The sequence below is a fragment of the Bactrocera tryoni genome, chromosome 2, assembly GCF_016617805.1.
Source record: "Bactrocera tryoni isolate S06 chromosome 2, CSIRO_BtryS06_freeze2, whole genome shotgun sequence".
In the NCBI taxonomy this organism is placed as follows: domain Eukaryota; kingdom Metazoa; phylum Arthropoda; class Insecta; order Diptera; family Tephritidae; genus Bactrocera; species Bactrocera tryoni.
Window position 1 is genome coordinate 73,904,774 of NC_052500.1, and position 26,552 is coordinate 73,931,325.

The following is a 26,552-nucleotide window of genomic DNA, read 5'->3' on the forward strand; positions in this document are numbered from 1 at the left end:
ATGATAAGAAAAAAAATGCAAGAAAGAGGATTGTCAGCTGTATATAATATTTCAGATGAGGGTTGCCAACTGCATTTAAATTAAATAGTTTTTAATATAAAGCAGTTTATACAATATAGAAATCATTACACAGGGAATTAAGAGACTTTTGCTAAAAGGGAGGACAAGCTGCCAAGTCTTTACAAATTTTTTACCCCGAAACATTTATAAATAAATAAAATAGTATCAAATGAAAGTTCTTTGAAAAATCGTATTGCTTGTACAAAATTTTCGTGGAATTCTGATAACTTGTTTAAAGCATTTTCTAACCGATACAAAAAAATAAACAATTCTGCAAAGGTCCTAATATGAAACCTAAAAAATTCCGTACGAGAAGATATTGTCCTTACAAAGCCATACAGTCGAAAAAAAACAAAAATTGACAAAATGACGGCGTTTAAATAAAACAGTGGAGTATTACTCAAAATTTTCGTCGTTTTTGGTCTACCAAAACTAGACTTTTGATCAGTTAAAAAAATTGGTTGGTCATTGTATGGTATATTAAAAACGAGCATAAACAACTTTTTACTGATCGGATGATTTTTCCCTGAGTATTCACTTAAGCTACACTTTAGAAAGCTAAAACTCAAAAACTATTAGAGATATCGATATACTATTTCCTTTTATTATTTTTAAAGGTTTAATCTATCGAAAGTTGAAAAAATCGATTTTTTTTAATATCATACCAGATGTGCCTCTTAACTCACTTCTACCATTTTTTATGCTGGCAACCCAACATAGCGGTACATATACCGAAGGAATATTATATTTTACTTGTAGTAGCTTTATGGCTCCATCCCTGTCATTTTGCATTATTGCGACGTCAATTTGTAAGTGCCTCGTATAATTACTTGTTAAATAAAAATGCTGAACTGTGGCTGAGAATTATCTGTCTATGAAAAAGTGAAATTATTTTGAAAAATTCCTGCTATTAACACTATTTTTATAGTTGCAGCGGGTTATACTGGAAGATAAGCGCTACACACGTCAAGTGATAAGTCAAGTAAACAGAGTTTGCTTGCATAATTTGCATGACTTATAGGGTGACCAGAAAAAGTGCTTAAGTAAAAAATAGTTAATTCCTGATATTTAATATTAATTCTTCAAAATATCTTAAGAAATTATATCTACTTGTGAATTTCAAATATCGCTTTTTTAAAGATCTTAAAAAAATTCATGAAAATATATAACTTTTCTGACTTGGAAGTGTATATAAAAACTTAAATCAAAGAAGAAAATTTAGTTATAGTTAAAATTTAATATTTCATCTTGAAGTCTTCCTAAAATTTCAGTAAATTATTCCGTAACAAACTTACAATTCTACACTGTCAGTTAACAACAACAATTCATCTATAACAAATCAGCGATTTTTTAAAAGAAGTGAAAGCACTTCAATTCCTCGCCGACAAATCAATTAAAGCATCATATCATCAATCATTTAATGATTACGGCTGCCGTACCGAGTTGGGGTATTATTAGTCGTAAGCTAATGAAAATGAAGTGATGGATCTTTTTCTCATATTACAACTTGCTACGTTACTCACGGGTAGCGAAGACTTAAAAGCATGCAGTAAAATTTGAGAAAAAATATTAAATGCTAATAATTAAGTTTGAGAAAAGTCATTTAAAGTATTTATTATAATTATCGCAAAAGTTGTAAAGAAAAAATAGTAAAAATCTGTAAATATTGGGTAGTCGAAAAAGTATTTTCGTATTTCTAATCAAACTTTAACTTATTTTTGTTTATAATTATAATGAACTTTAATGAACCAAATATATGTATACCATTTTGATAGACCACTTTTTGCCATTTTTCCGTTAGAGACATTATTCCATCAGTGTAAAACTTTTCTGCTTTCTCGGCAAAAAGTGCCACCAGTAATTTTCACAGGCTTCTCTTGAAGCCAACTTTACTCCATTAAGGGAGTTCTGAATTGACCGAAACAAATGATAGTGCGATGGCGCAAGGTCAGTGCTATATGGTGGATGCATCAAAACTTTCCAGCCAAGCTCGTTTAGTTTTTGCGGGGTCATCAAAGATGTGTATGGTCTAGCGTTGTCTCGATGGAAGACGAATCCCTTTATGTTGATTAGTTCTGGCCGTTTTTTTTTTTTGATTGCTTGCTTCAATCTCGTCAGTTGTTGACAGTAAAATGTTGGATCAATCGTTCGACTAGCCTGGAGCAGCTCATAGTGGATGTTTCCTTTCGAGGCGTCAGTCCTGGCGTTGCGAACATTTGTTATGATTCACCACGCTTGGACCATGATCTGTTTCGCACACTATCGTCGTATTTGATCCACTTTTCGTCTCCTGTTACCATTCGCTTCAGAAATGGTTCGATTTCATTTCCTTTCAGCAGAGAATTCATTCCATTAAATTTTTCACAGACAATTCATTTGGTGTTTGGGTACCAAATCGAGCTTATTTTTGTAGCCCACCTTTTTTAAATGGTTCAAAACCCTTTGATGATGAATGTTAAGTTCCTTAGCAATGTCATGGCTGCTTATGTGACGGTCCTGGTCAATTTTTTCCACAATTTCATCGAAGTTTTTAACGATAGATCGACCAGAGCGAGGTGCATCTCTCACATCGAAATTTCCCGAACGCAAGCGAGCGAACCATTGTTGTGCTACACGAACTGATAAGCATCGTCTCCGTAAACTTCAAAAATTTCATTGGTGGCCGCTGTAGGAGTGGCTTCTACCGCTCCCATTATGCACAGAACAGCGAGTCGCTGTACTCGTTCCATCGGTTTCCTGTATGAAATTTTGATATTTTGTTCATAGCTGTCCAACACACCAGAGCGCCATAAAGTAAGATTAGCTTGAATACCGCTGTGGAACACCAATGCATAAGGCCAGGTGATAGGCCCCAAGTGGATCCTATCATTTTCATAAAGGCGTATGGCGCACCACTAGCCTATTTCTCCTCCACATACAGTTTTTTCCACATCAGCTTACTGTCCAAAATTAGTCCCCTGTACTTGTTATGCTCTTTAATTGCTAATTCAACTCTATTGAGCTTCGGGGGTTTCCATGACGTGATTTTGTATCTCCTAGTAAAGAGTACTCTAACCCTCTTATCGGCATTTACCTCTGGTTGGCCAACATCGCTCATCGGTGTATGACTCCTATAGAGTTCTCCATCACATTACTAATAGTATCTAGAAATGTTTTCTTCATTAGTATAGCAATGGCTATTAGTTTGGTTGCTTTCCGTTCAAATTTTGCGCCTATCACCAAGGGTTTTGCTTTATCCACCTTTCAGAAACCACTTTGGTCCTATGCAGATTTATTTTGAAGAACCTTCTCTGTTTTGTTCGTGTTTCCTCAAGGGTCGGGTTAAGGTGCCGGCTCTGCCTTACCTGCTACGTGGAGAACGTGGCTTCTAGGATCTTTCTTAGATTTGTTTCCTCCTCTCGCCTCACGGCGCCTACGGCCTACGCTATCTTTCAAAACCATTCATATAGTATATCCTCGGCCGACTTGTTTGTTTAGAAGATGTAGTTTTGGCTGCCATCTACCTTGCTGGAGTTGGTTACCTTTAGCACCCTCCAATCTTTCATCGGCACAACAGGATTTTGTCTCGTAAGGAGCCGCAGAGCATGCTCCGGTTTTACCTTGTGAGGTATTAGAAATTTCGCCTACGGTATGAACGGAATGCAACTGCGGTCCACTTCTTTCAGAACGGCTCTCACCCAGAAGCCTTGAAGCTACGCAACCGCTTCCTTTATCCATAGCAGTGAGGGGTCGTCCTTACATTTTAATATCTCGACCTCACTGAACTATCCCGCACCATCGATAGTTGGCATAGGCGTGCTCGGTTCTCCCACTAGTAATTCAAAGAGCGCGTCAACCTGTTTCATCTCTACTGCTTTCTATTTCTTCTTTGCGATCTCTGAAAGGGGGTTGCTTCGGTCGATGAGTGCCTCTTTGCTATCGCGCTGGACGTCCTTGACGTTGAGGGTTTCTCCTGATCGACGTTTGGCCTTGCTGCGTCGTCCTTTTTCTTCGACCATCTCGCTGGCATCGTAACTTGACTTTCAACGAACCTTTTGGCTTAGCTGTAATTTCTTCCTCGATCTGGTTTGTGATTCTCGGATCCGAGGATGGGAATGGCGGCCTCGTTGTATAATATGCTCGGCCTTCTTCCATACTTGACCAAGCTCAATCCAACCTTTACTCTTCCATCTTAGTCTGGTTCGACTTGCAGCTAAGCCTCTTGTAGACTTTCACCTCTCCTTTGTAGGTCGCTTTTGCTTTCAACCCCTATTTACTGGGTTTTGCCCTCTGCCTAATCTTAATCGCCGACATAACACTTTTTGCACCTCCCAGAGAGCGTAGCAGAGCTTCCTCTTCCATTATGTTTACTCTTTCAATGCTTTTGAGGTCTGAGTTTTCACGGATTGTGGCGACCAATATTTTTATATTATTTAACAGGATTTAACAGGATTTGACTGGTTTTAGAAATTTAAAATATTTCGAAATATTTTTTTACAATTTTAAGTTTAAACACTTATTTTTGTTATTTTTTAATCGTAATTAAATGACTTTCAATACTTCTGAAATTGAATATTTGATTTGTAAATTTCTTTATTTTTAATTTATAAAAAATTTTTAAGTTTTGAGTTAAATATTTTATTTTCGTTTTTGCGATTTTTTTATTTCCTACTTATTTTCTATATACCTTTGAAATATTTTTGCGGAATCAAACATTTTCATTACAGTAATTTAAATTTTTATAATTTTGTTAGTCCAGTTAATGAGCTCACTTTTGTTTTCTCGCTGCACTTCCTCGCTAATATCAATTTTCATTCACATCTCATATGCTTCTCTTCTCGCTTTGAACCTCTCACACGCCGCTCGCAATTTCAGCTCATTTAATTTAGTATAATTTGAAATTATTTCGCCTCATTAACAAGAGTTTAAATTGAGCCATTAAAGCGGTGGAGTGCTCAAGACGCTTACGGGCGTTTAAAAGTCAAGCGAAGTCTTGTCGCACCCCACAGTCTGAAATGTGTATGTACATAACTATGTGCATACTCGTATATCCACGAACAGTAGTTGTCCCACACCGTTCACCTCGACGCTTTGCGTTTTGCTTTTTGCCTTTCCTTTGAACCCATAAAATATTCGAAAATTGCACTTCCGGCGGCCGACAGCTTGGGGCTGTGACAAACTGACTGCACCGTCGTATTTATCACTCTTGTGGCTAATATGCTTTGTTTTGCTATTGTTTTTGTGCTGGTATTTTAGTGTTTTTTGTTGCTTGCTTCCGCTGTGGCTTGTGGCAAAGGTGTTTGTGTGGCGAGGAGAGGATTTGTTGGTAAATATACGCTTTGACCACAAATGAGTCCAACTTACAGGTGGAGGGTGAAGAATAACAAAGCAAAACAAATATGCAAATTGGAGACCGACACTTTGAGGTTCATGTATGCAAATGTAATGCAATTTTTATAAAAAATATAAATGATATGGAAAAACTAAGGTGTCGATGCTTTCGTCTGATATTCTTTCGGTCTTCAGTACTAATACTTACTACCTAAAATGTGTAAAAATCAGAAAATTTTTCAAAATTTAAAAAAACATTCATTCCACAGCTTTGTTAACAACCATGCTAACGAATCCTCAAGTCTGCCATTCATTTGAGAATATCTTTATTCGACAGCAATTGGCAAATGTTCCACAATGAGATAAATTCGTCGACAGCTGCTTGCCATCAACTGCCACGCCGAAAATAGTTTTAAATGGCATAGTGCCATACTGCGCTGATATTTACAAATTTGGGTGAATTACAAGCTACAACAACAAACATCTTTGAATAAGAAAATATCAAAGAGGCGAAAATGGTAATTTACAAAATGCTTTGATGCTACGCTATAAATGTGTCTTGAATATTTGAGGCAAAGCGTGGAATAAAACTAAAATAAGTATAAAATGTAAATGAATTGATAAAAATTATTCGTTGAAGAAAATGATAGAAATTAGAAAAAAAATTTAAATAAGCAAATTGTACAAAAATACAGAATTTATAAAACAAAATAAAAACATATAAGATAGGGCGAGTGTAAAAGAATTATTTTATAGTATAGGAAGACGAGGAAATTTGGTAGTTTGAGGTGCTGGCAAAAATTTGTATTAAGGAATGTTGCAAAAGAATTCAATATTCATTAATCGACAAAAGGATAAAAGAATTATGTTCCATCTTATTAATTTAATTATAGTGTAGGTCGTAGGCTCATTTAGTCTCATTATTATAATTTGCATCATATCCGAGATAAGCATATCTCATATAGACCCAACCTAAGAGATTAAATATAAGGGATCGTCTCAGTGTGAAATTTTCGAGAAATAAACATTCTCTCAAATTTTGAAATCGAAATTCAAATTATTACGGTCGCTACAGCGTTTCTTCTAGAAAGGGAAAATGGTAGCGAACATAGTGACTTTAATCTTTAAACGCGTTTTCCTTGGAATGGTATTTTTCAAAACGGTTTCAACTCTCAAAGAAAAAGTTTTGAAGATATCTAGTTTCAATTTGGAGAGAACATTATTCTTTTTTTTTTAAATATTTCTATTTTTTTCTACGAAAAAAGGTCGAAAAAAGGGACAAATTCGATTCTTATTGGTCAAACCGCCTCCACTTTGTCAAATTTCAAAAAAACGAAAAACTTCTATGGGGCGATAGCGACTTTCCCACAGATTAATAATATTTTTCAAATATTTGTTTTAGACCAAAATTGCGGCCGCAATCGTGGACGTCGCACAGGACCTTTTTTTTACATGTCATTTCAACAACTTATTTGACTATTATACACCCAATAAATAAACATAAAAAATCATTTCGATTCGTCATGAATGTATTTATAAAAAAATCGGACTGATTAGTTAATTTCAACATTAAAAAAAATTGCAAAAATTTGTAGGAAGGTCACACTAAGACGATCCTTTAAAGTCAGATAAAAAGTTGAAAATCATTATATTGGACTGATTATCTTAACTTGGTGATATTACTCAAGTATATTCGGAAACATATTTCCACGCAATTCTATGAAGGTAAACCACCCTCTGATCGATATATGTGGCATAAAGTCTTCTATGGCGCCACTAGTGGATGCCCAAAGGAGGTTCATACCAACGAAAAAATCAAAAAAGTCCACAAAATACTTTTGAATGACAGACAGTTAAAGATACCAACTGAACATGTAAATCATATCTTTCATGAATATTTCGATATGAGAAAGCTCTATGCAAAGTGGGTGAGGCGCGAGCTCACTTTTTACCAAAAACAACGACGAGTAGATCATTCGGAGCAGTATTTGGAGATGTTTAAGTGTAATATAGTAAACTCGAGTTTTTGTATCGATATGTGACAAAGGATGAAACATGGCTCCATTATTTCACTCCGAAGTCCAACCGAAGCCCATATTTTGAAGAAAAGGACAAATCGTCCTGCAAAAGTGGTATCGAAAAGTTAGAGAGTCGCTATATCAGAGGTACTATGTTGAATAAAAAAAGAAACGAATTTTGCCAAACAAATGCATTTTACCATAGTAGATCGGGGACTTTTCAATTGGTCTGTTATATGGTAGCTGCGGTATTTCATATTTTGTTACATATGTTTCGATATATTCGGTATAAAACCAGCCGGAATTATTCTTATAATGGGTAAATGTTATCCATTTTTGATATTATGGTATATTATTACTACATAAAATAAGCTATAAAGTTTTAAAGTCGTCATGGATCCAGAGTAAGTTATAACCCGATTTTTGTGCTTTTTGACATGAGGCTACATTTTTATCAGGAAAAGACCCTTGTCGCATTTCAATAATATATCTAAAGATTAACCAATATTTTCTGTATTATAAAAAGTCAGCCAGACGCACCGAGGTCCATATATTCGGTATCTGAGGGCTTCAACAATTATCGTAAATACACTATTTGTGTAAAGTTTTATACCATTAAATATTTTGGAGCTTGATTTTTATACGGTAAAGTGGAAGATTAATTTGAAATTGTGTTATATGGGAAATAGGTCCGATTTCGCTCAATTTGTTACTGTAATATAAAAATATGAGGATAGCGTTACATATAAGCGAAATAATTAGTTGAGCATGTCGTGAAGTATGAACTTTCATCCATCCCATAATACAATTTTGATGCCGGCTTTTAGAAGCCCTTTCATACAATACTGAGGATATATCGAAAATATTTGTCCTGAGAGGATTTGGACGATTTACCTATACTTCTACCTAATGCGATTCATTGTAGTAAATAACAGTTTTATGCCATATTCTGGAATTTAGTCATGACACTTTATAAATTTTCGTTTAGTGACACTTTGTGGGCGCAGCAATCTTCCGATTACGGCCGTCTACCTTAACGACATCGCTTAAACGTTAAACAACATGTGTACCACTTTCATCATGACATCCCATATTTTACTATAGCTATCCCTTGCATAGACCAACGGCTATACAGACAGTTACCCGGATTTCAACTCGTCTCGTCATCCTGATCATTTATAGACACCATATATAACATTACACCTATCTCGATTTGTTTAAAACCAAAACTTTGGGAAATACAATAACTTTCGGCTGTTGTCCCAATAACCATTGAATTTAACAAGCTCCACTAGCTGTTGAGCAGATGTGTGAGGCGGCAAATTTGGGTGCCACCAGTGCGACAGACGCGATAAAACTTTAAGTGTGCACAATGACACAAACATTTACATGTGCTTGTTGGCAACAGCACATGTCAGCTAGCAAGTCTTATAACAACAACAAACTGTGTTGCAACAAGCGCGTTGCGGTAAATGCACGGCAGTCGCATGACACAGCAACAATGTGTCGCTGTCATGGTTAGGCGGTTGTTTGGTGTGACCAGTTGGAAGGTAGTGCCGCATGGGAGCTGCATACATACACACCTACATACATACGTACCTGTACGGTGTATTACAGCATCAGGTGCAATTTAACGGCGCAAACGCCGGCACCGTGCCCACCTCTGCTGTAGTCTCGCTCTGCTGCTCAATAGCTGTCTTATAGATTTTAATAAAGAGGAAAGAAAAACAGAAGAACCAGCTGTGTGAAATATGAAACATTATTGCTGTTGCATCACCTTTGCTGTGCGACGGCAATTGGCAGCTTGTTTCTTAAAGGCAATACGGCTACTGGGGCACTAACGGAGTCAATGAGGTTGGCAGCTTTTTTTGTATTTGATTTTTTGTACTTATTTGTTGTTGTTGTTGCTGTAATGTGAGCAGAATTTCGTGCACAATTTGGTTTGCCGTGAGGCCTTATTGGCTTTATGTTGCAACATGTGCACCGTTGTGAGCGTGTGTGAGTGTGTAATGGGGCACGTCAAAAAGGTTCAGGTTACACTCTATGTTCAACCATAATTTCTAATCAAATATTTATGTGTGTGCGATGTTGCACATATGACTTATAGCAATCTTCAAGACTTGACAGCCTAAATGTGGAGAAGAGAGAAATAAAGAAGCTTAATTGCACTCACCTTATTTTAGTGCCCCCTTTTTAGCTCTCATATTCAGCTGTTCTTTCTCACATGCATACTTTTATACCCAGAACAGGGTGTATGTAGTATGTTAAGAAGTTTGTCCGGAAGGAAACCCAGAAGGAAACGATAGAGATCCTGTAAGGTATATACCAGGTATATAACGGGTTAGCGTGGCGAGCTGTGGCGATTTAGCCATATATGTCTGCCTATATATTGAGATATCGTTCTGAAATTTTGCATACCACTTTTTCTCACCAAGAAGCTGTCCATTTGTTGGAAACGCTGATATCGAACCATTACAACATATAGCTGCCCTACACAGTGAACGGTCCAAACCAAGTCCTTGTAGGGAAAACTTTTTTCTTTGACTAGATATCTTTCCGAAATTTGGCACAGATTTTTGTCTAAGACATTAGTATATATTATAGTATAAATTGTGCAGATTTGACCACTGTTGCATATAGCTGCCCTACAAACTGAACCCTCAAAATCAAGTTCTTGTATGGAAAACTTTTTTGTTTGATAAGTTATCTTACCGAAATTTGGCACAGATTATTGCTCAAGATATTGATACTTTCTCCGAACGAATTGTTCAGATCGGACTACTATAGCATATAGCTGCCTTACAAACTGAACCCTCAAAATCAAGTTCTTGTATAGAAAACTTTTTTATATGAAGAGGTCTCTTCCCGAGATTCGACACAGCTTATTGTCCAAGGCATCGCTACGTTATCTAAAGAAATTGTCAGATTGGATCACTATAGCATATAGCTGCCATATAAACTTACCAATCAATATCAAGATAAAGACATTTTTATACCATTTAAATCTATATGAAATGCACCTGTGATGGGTATTATAATTTATTCTTGTTTATGACTTAAATTATTATTTTTCTTCTTTTTTATTGCAGAAGGAGACTCCGTCCGATGTGCTGTTGCATCTGGCAGCGCTACGTGGCGATGAAATCAACCTGCGGCGCGTACTTGACAGCGGCAAAGTGCATGTGGATTGCAAAGATGAGGTAAGTAGTGCTGGTGTTGTAGATATACATATGTACATATATATATACACATATTTTTGTTACGTGTGTATATATAATAACCTATATATATAAATATAATTGGAAGCACTGCTGTTCATTCATAGTTGGTTGAGTGGCATTTACTTTATGCGCTGAGAGAACGTAAATAATGACATTGCTGGTTTTGTTGTTATTGTAAGCTCACCCTTTGCCTTTTGAAAGCTAAAAATAAAATTAAAATTCTTATTGAGGGTATTCACGTGGGCGTGGATTAACTTCGTAGGCATAAAACAGCTAGGACGATATTGGAGTAACATAGGGAGTATTCCAAGCTAAGATTACCAGGAATTTAAAAAAAAAATTGTCCCGTAAACTTTTGTAACTAAACGATAAATAGACCTCTCAAATTTTGCGTCGAAATTCAAATTATTACGGTCGCTACAGCGTTTTTCTAGATGGGAAAATGGTAGCTTCGGAGTAAAAACGCGTTTTCCTTGTGACTGATATGTCTCTCAAGTAAATTTTAAGATACATTAATTTGCGCTATGGAACATTTTATTTTGTTTTTTGAAATATCGCATTTTTTTCTACGAAAAAAGGAAGAAAAAAGGGACAAATTCGATTCTTATTGGTCAAACCGCCTCCACTTTGTCAAATTTCAAAAAAACGAAAAACTTCTATGGGGCGATAGCGACTTTCCCACAGATTAATAATATTTTTCAAATATTTGTTTTAGACCAAAATTGCGGCCGCAATCGTGAACATCGTACAGGACCTTTTTTTTACATGTCATTTCAACAATTTATTTGACTATTATACACCCAATAAATAAACATAAAAAATCATTTCGATTCGTCATGAATGTATTTATAAAAAAATCGGACTGATTAGTTAATTTCAACATTAAAAAAATTGCAAAAATTTGTAGGAAGGTCACACTAAGACGATCTTTAAAGTCAGATAAAAAGTTCAAAATCATTATATTGGACTGATTATCTTAACTTGGTGATATTACTCAAGTATATTCGGAAACATATTTTCACGCAATTCTATGAAGGTAAACCACCCTCTGATCGATATATGTATGTGGCATAAAGTCTTCTATGGCGCCACTAGTGGATGCCCAAAGGAGGTTCATACCAACGAAAAAATCAAAAAAGTCCACAAAATACTTTTGAATGACAGACAGTTAAAGATACCAACTGAACATGTAAATCATATCTTTCATGAATATTTCGATATGAGAAAGCTCTATGCAAAGTGGGTGAGGCGCGAGCTCACTTTTTACCAAAAACAACGACGAGTAGATCATTCGGAGCAGTATTTGGAGATGTTTAAGTGTAATATAGTAAACTCGAGTTTTTGTATCGATATGTGACAAAGGATGAAACATGGCTCCATTATTTCACTCCGAAGTCCAACCGAAGCCCATATTTTGAAGAAAAGGACAAATCGTCCTGCAAAAGTGGTATCGAAAAGTTAGAGAGTCGCTATATCAGAGGTACTATGTTGAATAAAAAAAGAAACGAATTTTGCCAAACAAATGCATTTTACCATAGTAGATCGGGGACTTTTCAATTGGTCTGTTATATGGTAGCTGCGGTATTTCATATTTTGTTACATATGTTTCGATATATTCGGTATAAAACCAGCCGGAATTATTCTTATAATGGGTAAATGTTATCCATTTTTGATATTATGGTATATTATTACTACATAAAATAAGCTATAAAGTTTTAAAGTCGTCATGGATCCAGAGTAAGTTATAACCCGATTTTTGTGCTTTTTGACATGAGGCTACATTTTTATCAGGAAAAGACCCTTGTCGCATTTCAATAATATATCTAAAGATTAACCAATATTTTCTGTATTATAAAAAGTCAGCCAGACGCACCGAGGTCCATATATTCGGTATCTGAGGGCTTCAACAATTATCGTAAATACACTATTTGTGTAAAGTTTTATACCATTAAATATTTTGGAGCTTGATTTTTATACGGTAAAGTGGAAGATTAATTTGAAATTGTGTTATATGGGAAATAGGTCCGATTTCGCTCAATTTGTTACTGTAATATAAAAATATGAGGATAGCGTTACATATAAGCGAAATAATTAGTTGAGCATGTCGTGAAGTATGAACTTTCATCCATCCCATAATACAATTTTGATGCCGGCTTTTAGAAGCCCTTTCATACAATACTGAGGATATATCGAAAATATTTGTCCTGAGAGGATTTGGACGATTTACCTATACTTCTACCTAATGCGATTCATTGTAGTAAATAACAGTTTTATGCCATATTCTGGAATTTAGTCATGACACTTTATAAATTTTCGTTTAGTGACACTTTGTGGGCGCAGCAATCTTCCGATTACGGCCGTCTACCTTAACGACATCGCTTAAACGTTAAACAACATGTGTACCACTTTCATCATGACATCCCATATTTTACTATAGCTATCCCTTGCATAGACCAACGGCTATACAGACAGTTACCCGGATTTCAACTCGTCTTGTCATCCTGATCATTTATAGACACCATATATAACATTACACCTATCTCGATTTGTTTAAAACCAAAACTTTGGGAAATACAATAACTTTCGGCTGTTGTCCCAATAACCATTGAATTTAACAAGCTCCACTAGCTGTTGAGCAGATGTGTGAGGCGGCAAATTTGGGTGCCACCAGTGCGACAGACGCGATAAAACTTTAAGTGTGCACAATGACACAAACATTTACATGTGCTTGTTGGCAACAGCACATGTCAGCTAGCAAGTCTTATAACAACAACAAACTGTGTTGCAACAAGCGCGTTGCGGTAAATGCACGGCAGTCGCATGACACAGCAACAATGTGTCGCTGTCATGGTTAGGCGGTTGTTTGGTGTGACCAGTTTGAAGGTAGTGCTGCATGGGAGCTGCATACATACACACCTACATACATACATGCTTGCACGTTGTATTACAGCATCAGGTGCAATTTAACGGCGCATACGCCGGCTCCGCGCCCACCTCAGCTGCAGTCTCGCTCTGCTGCTCAATAGCTGTCTTATAGATTTTAATAAAGAAGAAACAAAAACAGAAGAACCAGCTGTGTGAAATATGAAACATTATTGCTGTTGCATCACCTTTGCTGCGACGGCAATTGGCAGCTTATTTCTTAAAGGCAATACGGCTACTGGGGCACTAACGGAGTCAATGAGGTTGGCAGCTTTTATTGTATTTGAATTTTTGTACTTATTTGTTGTTGTTGTTGCTGTAATGTGAGCGGAATTTCGTGCACAATTTGGTTTGCCGTGAGGCCTTATTGGCTTTATGTTGCAACATGTGCACCGTTGTGTGCGTGTGTGAGTGTGTAATGTGGCACGTCAAAAAGGGTCAGGTTACACTCTATGTTCAACCATAATTTCTAATCAAATATTTATGTGTGTGCGATGTTGCACATATGACTTATAGCAATCTTCAAGACTTGACAGCCTAAATGTGGAGAAGAGAGAAATAAAGAAGCTTAATTGCACTCACCTTATTTTAGTGCCCCCTTTTTAGCTCTCATATTCAGCTGTTCTTTCTCACATGCATACTTTTATACCCAGAACAGGGTGTATGTAGTATGTTAAGAAGTTTGTCCGGAAGGAAACCCAGAAGGAAACGATAGAGATCCTGTAAGGTATATACCAGGTATATAACGGGTTAGCGTGGCGAGCTGTGGCGATTTAGCCATATTTGTCTGCCTATACATTGAGATATCGTTCTGAAATTTTGCACACCATTTTTTCTCACCAAGAAGCTGCTCATTTGTTGGAAACGCTGATATCGAACTACTACAACATATAGCTGCCCTACAAAGTGAACGGTCCAAATCAAGTCCTTGTAGGGAAAACTTTTTTCTTTGACGAGATATCTCTCCGAAATTTGACACATATTTTTGTCCAAGGCATTAGTATATTATCCGTATAAATTGTGCAGATCTGACCACTGTTGCCTACAAACTGAACGATCAAAACCTAGTCATTGTAAGGAAAACTTTTTTGTTTGATAAGTTATCTTTGCGAAATTTAGCACAGATTATTGCTCAAGATATTTGTACTTTCTCCGAACGAATTGCTCAGTTCCGACAACTATAGCATATAGCTGCCCTACAAACTGAACCCTCAAAATCAAGTTCTTGTATAGAAAACTTTTTTATATGAAGAGGTCTCTTCCCGAGATTCGACACAGCTTATTGTCCAAGGCATCGCTACGTTATCTAAAGAAATTGTTCAGATCGGATCACTATAGCTTATAGCTGCCATATAAACTTACCAATCAATATCAAGATAAAGACATTTTTATACCATTTAAATCTATATGAAATGCACCTGTGATGGGTATTATAATTTATTCTTGTTTATGACTTAAATTATTATTTTTGTTCTTTTTTATTGCAGAAGGAGACTCCGTCCGATGTGCTGTTGCATCTGGCAGCGCTACGTGGCGATGAAATCAACCTGCGGCGCGTACTTGACAGCGGCAAAGTGCATGTGGATTGCAAAGATGAGGTAAGTAGTGCTGGTGTTGTAGATATACATATGTACATATATATATACACATATTTTTGTTACGTGTGTATATATAATAACCTATATATATAAATATAATTGGAAGCACTGCTGTTCATTCATAGTTGGCTGAGTGGCATTTACTTTATGCGCTGAGAGAACGTAAATAATGACATTGCTGTTTTTGTTGTTATTGTCTGCTCACCCTTTGGCTTTTGAAAGCTAAAAATAAAATTAAAATTATTATTAAGGCTGTTCACGTGGGCGTGGATTAACTTCGTAGGCATAAAACAGCTAGGACGATATTGGAGTAACATAGGGAGTATTCCAAGCTAAGATTACCAGGAATTTAAAAAAAAATTGTTCCGTAAACTTTTGTAACTAAACGATAACTAGACCTGGAATTGCGTGACTGTGTCTCTTGATGTCTTCGGAGTAAGCTTTTTGTGACTGATATGTCTCTCAAGTAAATTTTATACATTAAAATATCGCACGCGTGAATACCCCTATTGATGAAAAAATTCTCCCCAGTTTTGCGAGTTATTTTTCCGTTTAGGGTGCGTGCTTGGGATGAAGTACTAAAAATAGCGTGGAAATATGAATGTAACATATGTACTATGTACTTATACTAGTATATACTTGTTCGAGTAAGTTATCGCGAGTCAAGGCCACATTCCTTGATGTGTCTTTATATTTTTTTGTGTAAAAATTTATCTGCTGGAATTGAGAATGCAAGCATGCAAAGATAAGCATATTAGGGTTTAATTAACCGCAGTTTTAGTGGCGAGGAATCGCATTGTGCTGAGTTTTAGTAAAAGTTTTAGAAATATTAAAATAATATAAAAATATATTAATTGTATTATATTTATATACCCGTTAATTCACCTGGGTGCACGAAATAGGAGATCGAAGGTGTTATGCCTTGATCTGACAAAAGCGGGACATTGGACGAGTAAGTGCTGAGATGATTCTATCTCACCTTCTTTCAAACAGTTAATGCAGCTGGCATGCATAAGATGCTCTATCTTACTGCATGAGTCTCGATCGAGCAGTACCCAGTTAGAACTTCTATAACCATGGAAAGTGGCGAAGAGTTCTCTAGATCTCTTACGATTAAGCCTGAGACAGAGCGACTTTGTGCCTGCACAGCTGCTGTTTTTTGACCAACACTAACTGAGTTGAGTCTGTGGCTTAACTGTGCAGTAGTGAAGCACAAGAAGCCAACGGAGCTCCTGCTCGTTTCCATTCTGTAGTTATTGAAACTGCGGTATCTGTTTTAGCAAGCTTGCCAGCCTTACAGTTTCCTGCAGTACCGCTTTCGCTAGACACCCACAGCAGTCTAAGCGTACAATAAATCGATAACAGAGATAAGGAATCAAGACATCTTGCCTTCCTTGCAGATATGTGCGCAGAGAACCGACAGCGAGGGTCAAGCTCGGCGATCTAGTAATCCAATTGTTTTGAAATGAAATCAAAGTGTACGAGGATTCTAGAATGCCCAGGCTCGCAGTCATCTAAGTACCAATATAAATCGCCAATTTTTTCGCGAGTGTGGTCTTTCCAGCGCCTTCCACCAAATAAAAATTCCATAGAACATTATACATATGTATATTTAACTATGGTTACATAGAGCCAAAGAACTACCTTCTGCCAAGGGTGCCCTGTGAATGTAATAAAATTTCATTAATTTTATTTTCAACTTTACTTTAACCCATCGTTGCATAGCATTGCATATAATATATGTATATGCAATAGGGTGTGTCATTCTGAGGCAACCTTTTTTTTCAACTGAAAAACAGGCTAAAAACTTTCGAAAATGTGAAAATCAAAGTCACTCAAAAGATGAGTTCTTAATACCTATTAATATTAAGAGGTGCCTGTTTCAAATTTTCTGTTTTCCATATAAATTACATGGAAAAAAAATCATTTTTTTTGTGGTGGTTATTGTGCGGAGGTTATTATATGTGCACGTGATGGCTGCCAGTAGGGCATGCGAATGTCAAGAATCGATTCTTAATCGACTTCGACTACTGAAGATTGATTCCGATTAATCGATTAAGAGCTCATCTTTTGAGTGACTTTCTTTTTCACATTTTCGAAAGTTTTTAGGCTGTTTTTCAGTTGAAAAAAAAAAGGTTGCTTCAGAATGACACACCCTAATATGCAATGTTAACTTCTCGTTGATTTGGCAGCTACATCGTCTTTTAATTTCCAGTTATCTTTTCGCCAAATGAATATTACGCGTTATGACTATTCCTCTTTGGTCGAGTTTCGCAAATTTTAATGAGTTTTTGTGAATATTCGTAGTAAAGAGTAAAATTCTTTCTGATATAATGAAACTGCAGTGCAAAATTTTCATTATTTTTGTGAATTATTGAGAGTGTATAATAAAATGTAAGTATTTCCTATTAGTTTGGAAAATTTCTTGCCCAAATAACAAATTCGGTCTTCACACGAATTATTTTTGCAAGAGTTATGTATCATGGCACATGTTCAATACCATGTATTTAAGCATAGATTTTTACTTGTAGGCCGCTTACTCATAACGATACCGAACGAATAACAGAAAACTGTGATGAGAGTAAAGATGATGATGATTAATCAAATTTTGAATTGGATATATAGTACATACAAGTACATCGACGCGAATATAACCAGGAAGAAGCAAACCCATCAATACATAATTTTCAAGAAGTTGGTTTATAGTAAACGCAGGAGTTGCAAAGTTCTTGAAAAAAAAATACGAAGCAAAAATTTGGAAACTAAAACTGTCTGACGGCTTTAATACTGATTTTAAAGGCAACGAACAGCTATCCCCAAATTTTTACACTCTCGAAACAAAGATGCTAAGGGGAGTATTATAGTTTTGTTCACATAACGGTTGTTTGTAAGTCCTAAAACTAAAAGAGTCAGATATAGGGTTATGTATACCAAAGTGATCAGGGTGACGAGTAGATTTGAAATCCGAATGTCTGTCTGTCCGTCCGTCCGTCTGTCTGTCCGTCCGTCCGTCCGTGCAAGCTGTAACTTGAGTAAAAGTTGAGATATCATGATGAAACTTAGTACACGTATTTCTTGGCTCCATAAGAAGGTTAAGTTCGAAGATAAGCAAAATCGGCCCACTGCCACGCCCACAAAATGGCGAAAACCGAAAACCTATAAAGTGTCATAACTAAGCCATAAATAAAGATATTAAAGAGAAATTTGGCACGAAGGATCGCATTAGGGAGGGACCTATTTGGACGTAATTTTTTTGGGAAATCGGGAGTGGCTCCGCTCCCTACTAAGTTTTTTATACATATCTCGGAAACTACTATAGCTATGTCAACCAAACTCTATAGAGTCGTTTCCTTCAGGCATTTCCATATACAGTTCAAAAATGGAAGAAATCGGATAATAACCACGCCCACTTCTCATACAAAGGCTATGTTGAAAATCACTAAAAGTGCATTAACCGACAAACAAAAAACGTCAGAAACACTAAATTTTACGGAGGAAATGGCAGAAGGAAGCTGCACTCAGGCTTTTTTTCAAAATTGAAAATGGGTGTGGCGTCGCCCACTTATGGACCAAAAACCATATCTCAGGAACTACTAGACCGATTTTAATGAAATTCGGTATATAATGTTTTCTTAACACCCTGATGACATGTACGAAATATGGCTGAAATCGGTTCACAACCACGCCTTCTTCCAATATAAAGCTATTTTGAATTCCATCTGATGCCTTCTCTGTATAATATACGTATACATTAGGAACCAATGATGATAGCGGAATAAAACTTTACACAAATACGGTATTTGAAAAATATGTAAATGACGGATAATGAAATCTCGATTATCACTTTATCATGCAAGAGTATAAAATGTTCGGTGACACCCGAACTTAGCCCTTCCTTACTTGTTTAATTATAGTTTTAATCGATTTACAATTTTAATTCGAAGCGTAATTTTAGTAATTTCAGAATTACATTTTGAAATTAATAAAATTATTATAATATATAATAATTAATTTAATTATCATTTTTATTTGAATTTCGAATTTTTAAATAATTTTATTGATTTTAATTTTTCAAATTTAAGTGTAAAGTTCATTTTGATAAAATGATTTATTTCGTACTAATTTTTACCTTTAAATAATTATTATTGGAACCATTATATTCAATAAAAAAAAATTATAATACTTAAGAAAGTGATTAAAGTATAAATTTTAATTTAAATTTGAATTTTTTTAGTAAATTTTTAATTTGTTATTTAATTTAATTAATTTCTTATTTATATTTAACTCTAAGTTCAATTAATTATTATTTGTTTGAATTAATTAGTTAATATAATCGTATTTCGTAAAAGAATTTAACTCATATTTTTCCCAAAAAAGCTAGCTTAATTTAATATTTTTAATAATTTCTAATTAAAATAATAATTTCGCTTATTGGCAATCGCCCAACATTAGCCTGCACTTTCGCTTTTCTTAGACCTCGCCTGACTTACCACGCTTTGGCGCACAAATAAATAATAAATAATTTTCACCGCCAAAGCAAATGCCAAACGGCAAGCGCCTTTTTTGGCGGGAACACCTCAATTCATTTAATATTAATATGTGAATGAATGTAGTCAATCCGTGTGTGCGTTTGTCTGTCTTCAACTTGGGATTTGCGGGTGTTCGCCGTGTTCATTGTTTACGCTTGTGGCTCGCATTAATTTCCAATCGCACGGGGTGTGGGCAAATCGAATCACGTCTGCACTCATTTCGTGCCGCAGCGCCTCATGCGATGCCAAAAAACTGCACTCAAGCGAAAATTCATTTGTATGCAATGCACAAAGCCGCAGCGCAACCGCACGATTGTGTGCATGTGTGTGTGTGTTTGCGATGCGAAAAGTTGCGACTGCGCGAACGCGTCTGGTGAAATTTCGTAGTCGATTGCTAATTGGTGCGCGCGAAATTTGTAAGCGAATGTGTTAATCATGTGGGTTTAGTGTTTTGCTGGAAAATGTGCTAAAGTTTTTCTTTGCTTTTGTGGACTCTTTCGGCGCGAGAAACCTCCGGAAATGCAGATAGATCAATGGTTGGCTCATTAGTAAGATGTTGTGCGAATGAGAAGCTAAATTTTTCGTTAGCATTCACTCAAGTTTCTAGTGTTAAGGAAACACGTAGACAAATAGGTAGCTCGATGATTTGTGATTCGCTGAATTGAGATAAATATGTAGGTAGCCATACAAACGAACCCACTAAATAACCGAACCAGAGTTTACTTGTACTTCAGTCCCATTATACCTCTAAAGAATCCTGGGAGATCATAGAAGAAAGAGTTTTCAGCAATTGAAGAAGAGCGAAATCGTTATGACAACTAAGGAGAAATATGGCGCCAGCAATTAAAAAGCCATCTAGACAGCTGTAAAAAATTTGGTGGCTGGAATTTCCATTTAGCGAGGACTAGGAAGTAAACTCTTTATAGATCAAATGCAAAAATTTTGGAATAGTTTTGCAACTCCGAAAAAACCTCTATAATTATAACTGTAGTAAATATGTACGGCATATATCTTTAAGATAGATAAGCCAATAATGTTCTATGGTGGAGGGCGTTCGAAATTGTTATACTCACTAAGAGTTTGAACATGCCCAAACAGCGGCTTACTGCTCCGAATTGCATCTTCTGTTAGGGAGGTAAGCATTCACTCAGACAGTAGAGGGGCAATACCAGCGTTGAGCTCGCAAACTGTGTCGTTCAAAGTTAGCCAAGGAGTATATGTATATTCTCACTAGATATACTATCAAGCTACTTCATCTACAGACCCGTTTGGGCGCCGGGTTCTAGCGGAATTATTGGCAATTGCAAAGTCGATGAGATAGCAAGACGTAGTACTCATGGCCCGTTTCGTCGGAGTTGGTCTCTGTTGTTATCTTGCGTTCTAATATTGGGTCTATGGACTTCGCGTGGACTGCAAGCGTTCTTACAGGACATTATCCAATAGGCATTCACGCAAGCATAAAAAGGTGATGGGGAAACTTCCACGTACTTCCTGTCCCGTTATCCATCTTTTGCAAGACTGAATTTGAAACATTCCGGCAAAGTAGGAGATATAGTCGAAATTAACATCAGCCTACGAATTTGGTTCAAAGTGCCTCGTCGATCTATATCTCAATAATCAATTTTATGGGAGTTCTAGGAATCACAACTCACCGGTGTAATAAGCTGTCTAATTGAGTTGCCTGTTAGGATAAATGGTCGATCTTATTTTCGGCTACTTGAATAGTGTCCTTGAAAAGCTCGGCCGGCAATCCATCCGGCTTTGTTGTTCTTCAGTAATTGCTATTCGAACTTCTCATGGTCGGGCAATGGAACGCCCGCACTATCGTCATCGATTGGGGAGGATCGGCTGGTAAAAATTCTTAAATCTGGGCCATATTGACCGAAACATAATACATATGTATACAACCGTAAATTTTCGAATCCATATTTATTATTTGGATATTTATAAATAAATATTAAAATTAGTCAACTATATTAAATATACAGAGCTGATAAAATTTTACCTAAGTTACTCTTGTTTGTAGTACCCTCAGATTAATCCCATTTTGTCAGACATGGATGGTGGGAATACTCATTTTTCTAGAAAGTAATAAATCTCTTTGAGAGTCAGGTATTCATTTACGTTATCACTCTCTCATTAAATTTTTTTTTGCCGTGATTCTATTAGCCCACACAACTCTGTTAATATCAGGTGCTTAGTATTCCATGCCCACCACACACATAAACAATTTTCCGTATCAGCGATTTTCCTAATTTCTATTTGTTTGTTGTGGTTTAATTAAATCAGTTGCGTGCATTCGATGTGGCGAAACGCGAAACGAACACCTTCGCAGCGCGGCGCTTTAAAATTTTGCTTTAATATTCGCAAATGAGTTTTTCATATGCCTTCGATTTCATTTGGCGCAGCCGATAAAATTTCAATTTCGTATGCATTTCATTATATTGCGGTAGCGTTGCATAATTGAACCGAATGCGTAATTGGTGAAATTCGATGCGAAAAAACTTGTGCTGTGGTTCGACAACTTAGATAAATTGTAGCGGGGAAAAAAATCGAAACTATTATTAATTGCTTAGGAAATCATAACTTTGTTTTATGCATGTGTGTTCATTTCTATAGGTTAAAAAGTTTAAAATATTTGCGTCAGTAACACTACTGGTTTTATCTATTATTATTTTCGTTTTTGTGTTTCTTTTTCAGGATGGCACCACACCTCTCATACTTTCAGCAGCGGGCGGTCATACCCCATGTGTGCTGGAATTGCTTGAACAGGGCGCAGATCCAAATTCGCGACGCGCCACTGGTACAACACCGTTATTTTTCGCAGCACAGGGTGGCTACTTAGATGTGGTGAAAATATTGATAAAAGCCGGTGCCAGTGTGGATACGCCATCGGTGGTGAGTTGAACATTTATTTTGTTTAATATATTAGAGAATTAACGAAAAATAACGATGAAATAAATATATGAAAAGTTGAAGGTTAAGTTCTTTAGAAAATCTGATTTTAAAAAAGAACCAAAGTTTTCCAAAAAGCAAATATATAAATTAGTTCAGTGCTGAAACTTTTAACAATGGTGAAAAATGAAAAAGTTACAGTAGAATGAAACTCATTGAAAAAAGAAAACAAAATAACACAAATGAAATGGAAAATAAATGCAAATGCTGATCTGATTGCAAAAAGAAAAAGGGAAAGGGAGAGAGTTGATTGAATTTGGAAGGCCTAAAAACAGTTAAGTCAGTTTTATCTTATGGAACAGCATAAATTGCAAAGTTGTAGGCCAAGCATCAAACATGATTACAAACTTTTGTGTCGTACACTATGATTTCTATTGGTTTTAAAAATTTATTCATCTTATCAATAAATATAAATAAGTCTAATATGATTGTAATATTTCTTTTCCTCTAGGATGGTGGTACTCCACTATTTGTCGCCGCACAGGGTGGTTACGTGAAATTGGTGCGCGAATTGTTGGATTGTGGCGCCAATGTGAATGCGTGTATGAAGGTAAAATAATAAATTATGTTAAAGTTAAATTAAGTTAAGTTTGAGTACGCTATTCTTAGTTTGGGAAAACGAAATAAAAATTTAAGTTAAGGTTAAGTTAAGTGAAGTCAAGTTAAATTAAGTTACGTTAAGTGAAATCAAGCTAAATTAAATTAAGTTAAGTTTAATTCATTTAAGCTAAGTTACGTTAAATTCAGTTATTCAGTTAAGTTAAGTTAAGGTTAAGTTTAGTTAAGTTATATTAAGTTAAGTTAAGTTAAGTTAAGTTAAGTTAAGTTAAGTTAAGTTAAGTTAAGTTAAGTTAAGTTAAGTTAAGTTAAGTTAAGTTAAGTTAAGTTAAGTTAAGTTAAGTTAAGTTAAGTTAAGTTAAGTTAAGTTAAGTTAAGTTAAGTTAAGCTAAGTTAAGTTAAGTTAAGTTAATTTAAGTTAAAATTAAGTTAAGTTAAGTTAAGTTAAGTTAAGTTAAGTTAAGTTAAGTTAAGTTAAGTTAAGTTAAGTTAAGTTAAGTTAAGTTGAATTAAGTTAAAATTAAGTTAAGTTAAGTTAAGTTAAGTTAAGTTGAATTAAGTTAAAATTAAGTTAAGTTAAGTTAAGTTAAGTTAAGTTAAGTTAAGTTAAGCTAAGTTAAGTTAAGTTAAGTTATGTTAAGTTAAGTTAAATCACGTGAAGATTGAGTTAGTTAAGCAATGCTTAGTGCAGGAATTTGAAATAACAATTTAAGTTAGGGTTAAGTGTTTTTTCAATAAGTTAATTTCGATTTAAGTTAAGTTGCGTTAGAATTGTATAATTGTATTATTCTAAATGCTGAACTGAGTCTAAAGTTATCATCTTCTCTTCCTCAAACAAGCAGGATCGCGCCACACCCGTTTTTATATCCGCACAAAACGGTCATCGTACAGTGTTATCCCTGCTCATCACGGCGGGCGCCAACCCCGATATGAAGCGTATAGATGGCGCCACACCACTGTGGATCGCCGCACAAATGGGGCACGATCACATATGCAAAGTGTTGTTGCAAAATGGCGCATTTGTGGACGCTGTGCGCTGTGACGGCGCGACGCCACTCTTTAAGGCGGCGCACAAGGGGCACGCGGCGGTTGTGACTGAGCTCTTGAAACACAGGCCTAATCTAGGGCTTCTACCGGTACGTGGCAACTTCTAACACTTTTAGTAATAAAGAATTAATTTTCATAAATTAAATATTTACAGAACGGTGAAACAGCGTTGCATGCGGCAGCCATGTTCGGTCATTTAACGGTGTGCAAGCAACTGATCGCCGCAGGCAGCGATATATTGCAGAAAAACCAGGAGGGGCTCACCGCTTTGCAGGTGGCGCGCCAGCAGAAATACTCGTCGATCTGTGATTATCTGCAGGATCGCTTGCGTCTGGTGCGTGCGCGTGCTGGTACGGCCACATAAATACCGTTATTGTGTGTGGAGTAGACAAGCGGCAGCTTTAAGTTGTTAAAGTTGGATAACAATGGTGTTTGGGGTAACGCCATTTATATAAGCGTATTTAGTTAGTTTCGCTATACAATTGTGGGCGCGAGTGTCTGTAAGCGTGCGCAGAAGTATTTGGAAAACAAAACTCGAAAATAGAATGGAATAGCCAAAGCGAAAGAGATGTGTTCTTACGTTCGAATCGCTGAGTTGAAAAATTTATGTTCAAATTGTGGTAAATATTGTGAGGTTGGTGGGTATGATGTGGAATTTATAATGATTTTTTTGTATACATATATAAAACTATAACTATTATTTTCTGCATTATTCTCAAATGTGTGATTTGTATTTTACTTGAATTATTGTTTCTTTTTATGAATTACATACATATGTATGTATGTATATCAAATTAAATGTAAATATAATTATTGATCTAAATATGTTTATGTATGTTGTTTACTTTTTAGGTTTAGATGTTATTTTCAGTAAGAAAAATTATTACAACAATTTTGATTTTTTTAATAAAAAAATTGTACATGTATCAAACAATTTTAGAAAACTAAATTCTAATAAAAAATTAAAAATAAAATATAAAAATTAAAATTAAACAATTTAAATCAAAAAGTTTTTTTATACGAAAAGTATGTTTTTAAATTAATTATTAATAATTAATTAAAAATATTTAATATTTTTATATTAAAAACAAATTATATATTTTTTGAGAAAAAAAATTTCATATAATTTTTCCGCGAACAGGGTTGCAAATAGCAAAAGTAGTGAAGAATTACTTTTCTAAAATAATAGTATTTCCAAATACTATAATATAAAAGTATATAAACATTTGTAAATATTATTTTTGGTTAAGAACATAATTTTAATATTTTTAGTTGTTTATTTTCAATAATTTTTAATAAGAAAAATTATATCGAAATGTTTAATTTTTTAAGGGCAAACATAAATTATTCTTGAAAAAAATATTTTGAAAACTAAAAATTAGTTATTTAATTTTTACATATAAAAATTATTTTAAATTGTAGAAAATTAAATTTATATGTATACTTTCTATATTTAAAAAAATCTAATAAATAAAAAATATTTTTTGGCGAAGTAAATGATCTATCATTTTCAAAATAATATAAACTTTTTTTATTTCCACATTTTTTTATGAAGACACTATTCAAATGTGTATGTTTAGAAAATTGTTTTCTGAAATTATTTTTGGTGTATTGCAAAAACTAAAAAAATTAAAATTTGCTTAGGAAAAATATCTTTTTATAATATTTATTTTGTTAAAAAAGTATGATATTTTTTTAATTTTTTCTTCTTTAAAAAATATATTTTTTAAATTTTCTTTTTTCATTTATTATACTGTTTTGTTAATATTTATATATTTAAATATTTTTTTATTCGTTTCGTTAAAAAAAAAATTGTTATATTTTTATATATTTTTTTCTTTTTATATTTTTATAATTTTTTGTTTAGAACAAAGCATTTTTTAAAACTAATATTTGTATTTTTTAATTAATTTAAATTTTAAAGGTAATATTTTTATTTTTTTAATTAATTTAAATTGTGGAAAATTCAATTTTTATGTATAATTGCTATATTTAAAAAATTAAATTAAATGTTGGCAAAAGAAATGAATTTTTTTTAATAATTAAATAAATAATTTAAAATTATTATTTTAAATTTATTAAAAACTATTTTAATTTCCACCATTTAAAGTATTTTGAAATTTTGTTTGTGTTTATAAAAATAATTAAAAATAATTTATTTGGTGTAATGCAAAGATAAAATTAGAAATATATTTTTTGCAACTTTTTTTTTTTGAAAAACATCTTTTTTAATTTTTCTTTTTCGTTAGAAAAAATATTGGTTTAATGATATTTATATATTTAAAAATTGCAATTATCAATTTTTTTAACTTATTTTGTTAAATATAAATTATA

The 26,552-nt window shown here is 34.6% G+C and overlaps 1 protein-coding gene and 1 long non-coding RNA gene across 6 annotated transcripts in view; both read left to right on the forward strand.

Annotated features, from left to right (window-relative positions):
* The window catches only part of LOC120769585, a 49,107-nt gene extending 38,524 nt beyond the window's left edge, over positions 1–10,583 (forward strand). For all 5 annotated transcript variants that reach the window (XR_005704861.1, XR_005704858.1, XR_005704857.1 and 2 more), the window contains one exon: positions 10,478–10,583. This is a non-coding gene — a long non-coding RNA (uncharacterized LOC120769585). The remainder of the gene's footprint in view (positions 1–10,477) is intronic.
* Positions 10,584–15,012: 4,429 nt separating this feature from the next.
* Positions 15,013–24,637, forward strand: LOC120768863 (ankyrin repeat domain-containing protein 29; the record flags this gene model as incomplete). Its single annotated transcript, XM_040095618.1, has 5 exons — positions 15,013–15,129; positions 22,359–22,556; positions 23,065–23,163; positions 24,014–24,307; positions 24,373–24,637. Coding segments are annotated over 5 exons (918 nt in total), but the record flags the coding sequence as incomplete, so codon positions are not given.
* Between the last annotated feature and the right edge of the window lie 1,915 nt (positions 24,638–26,552).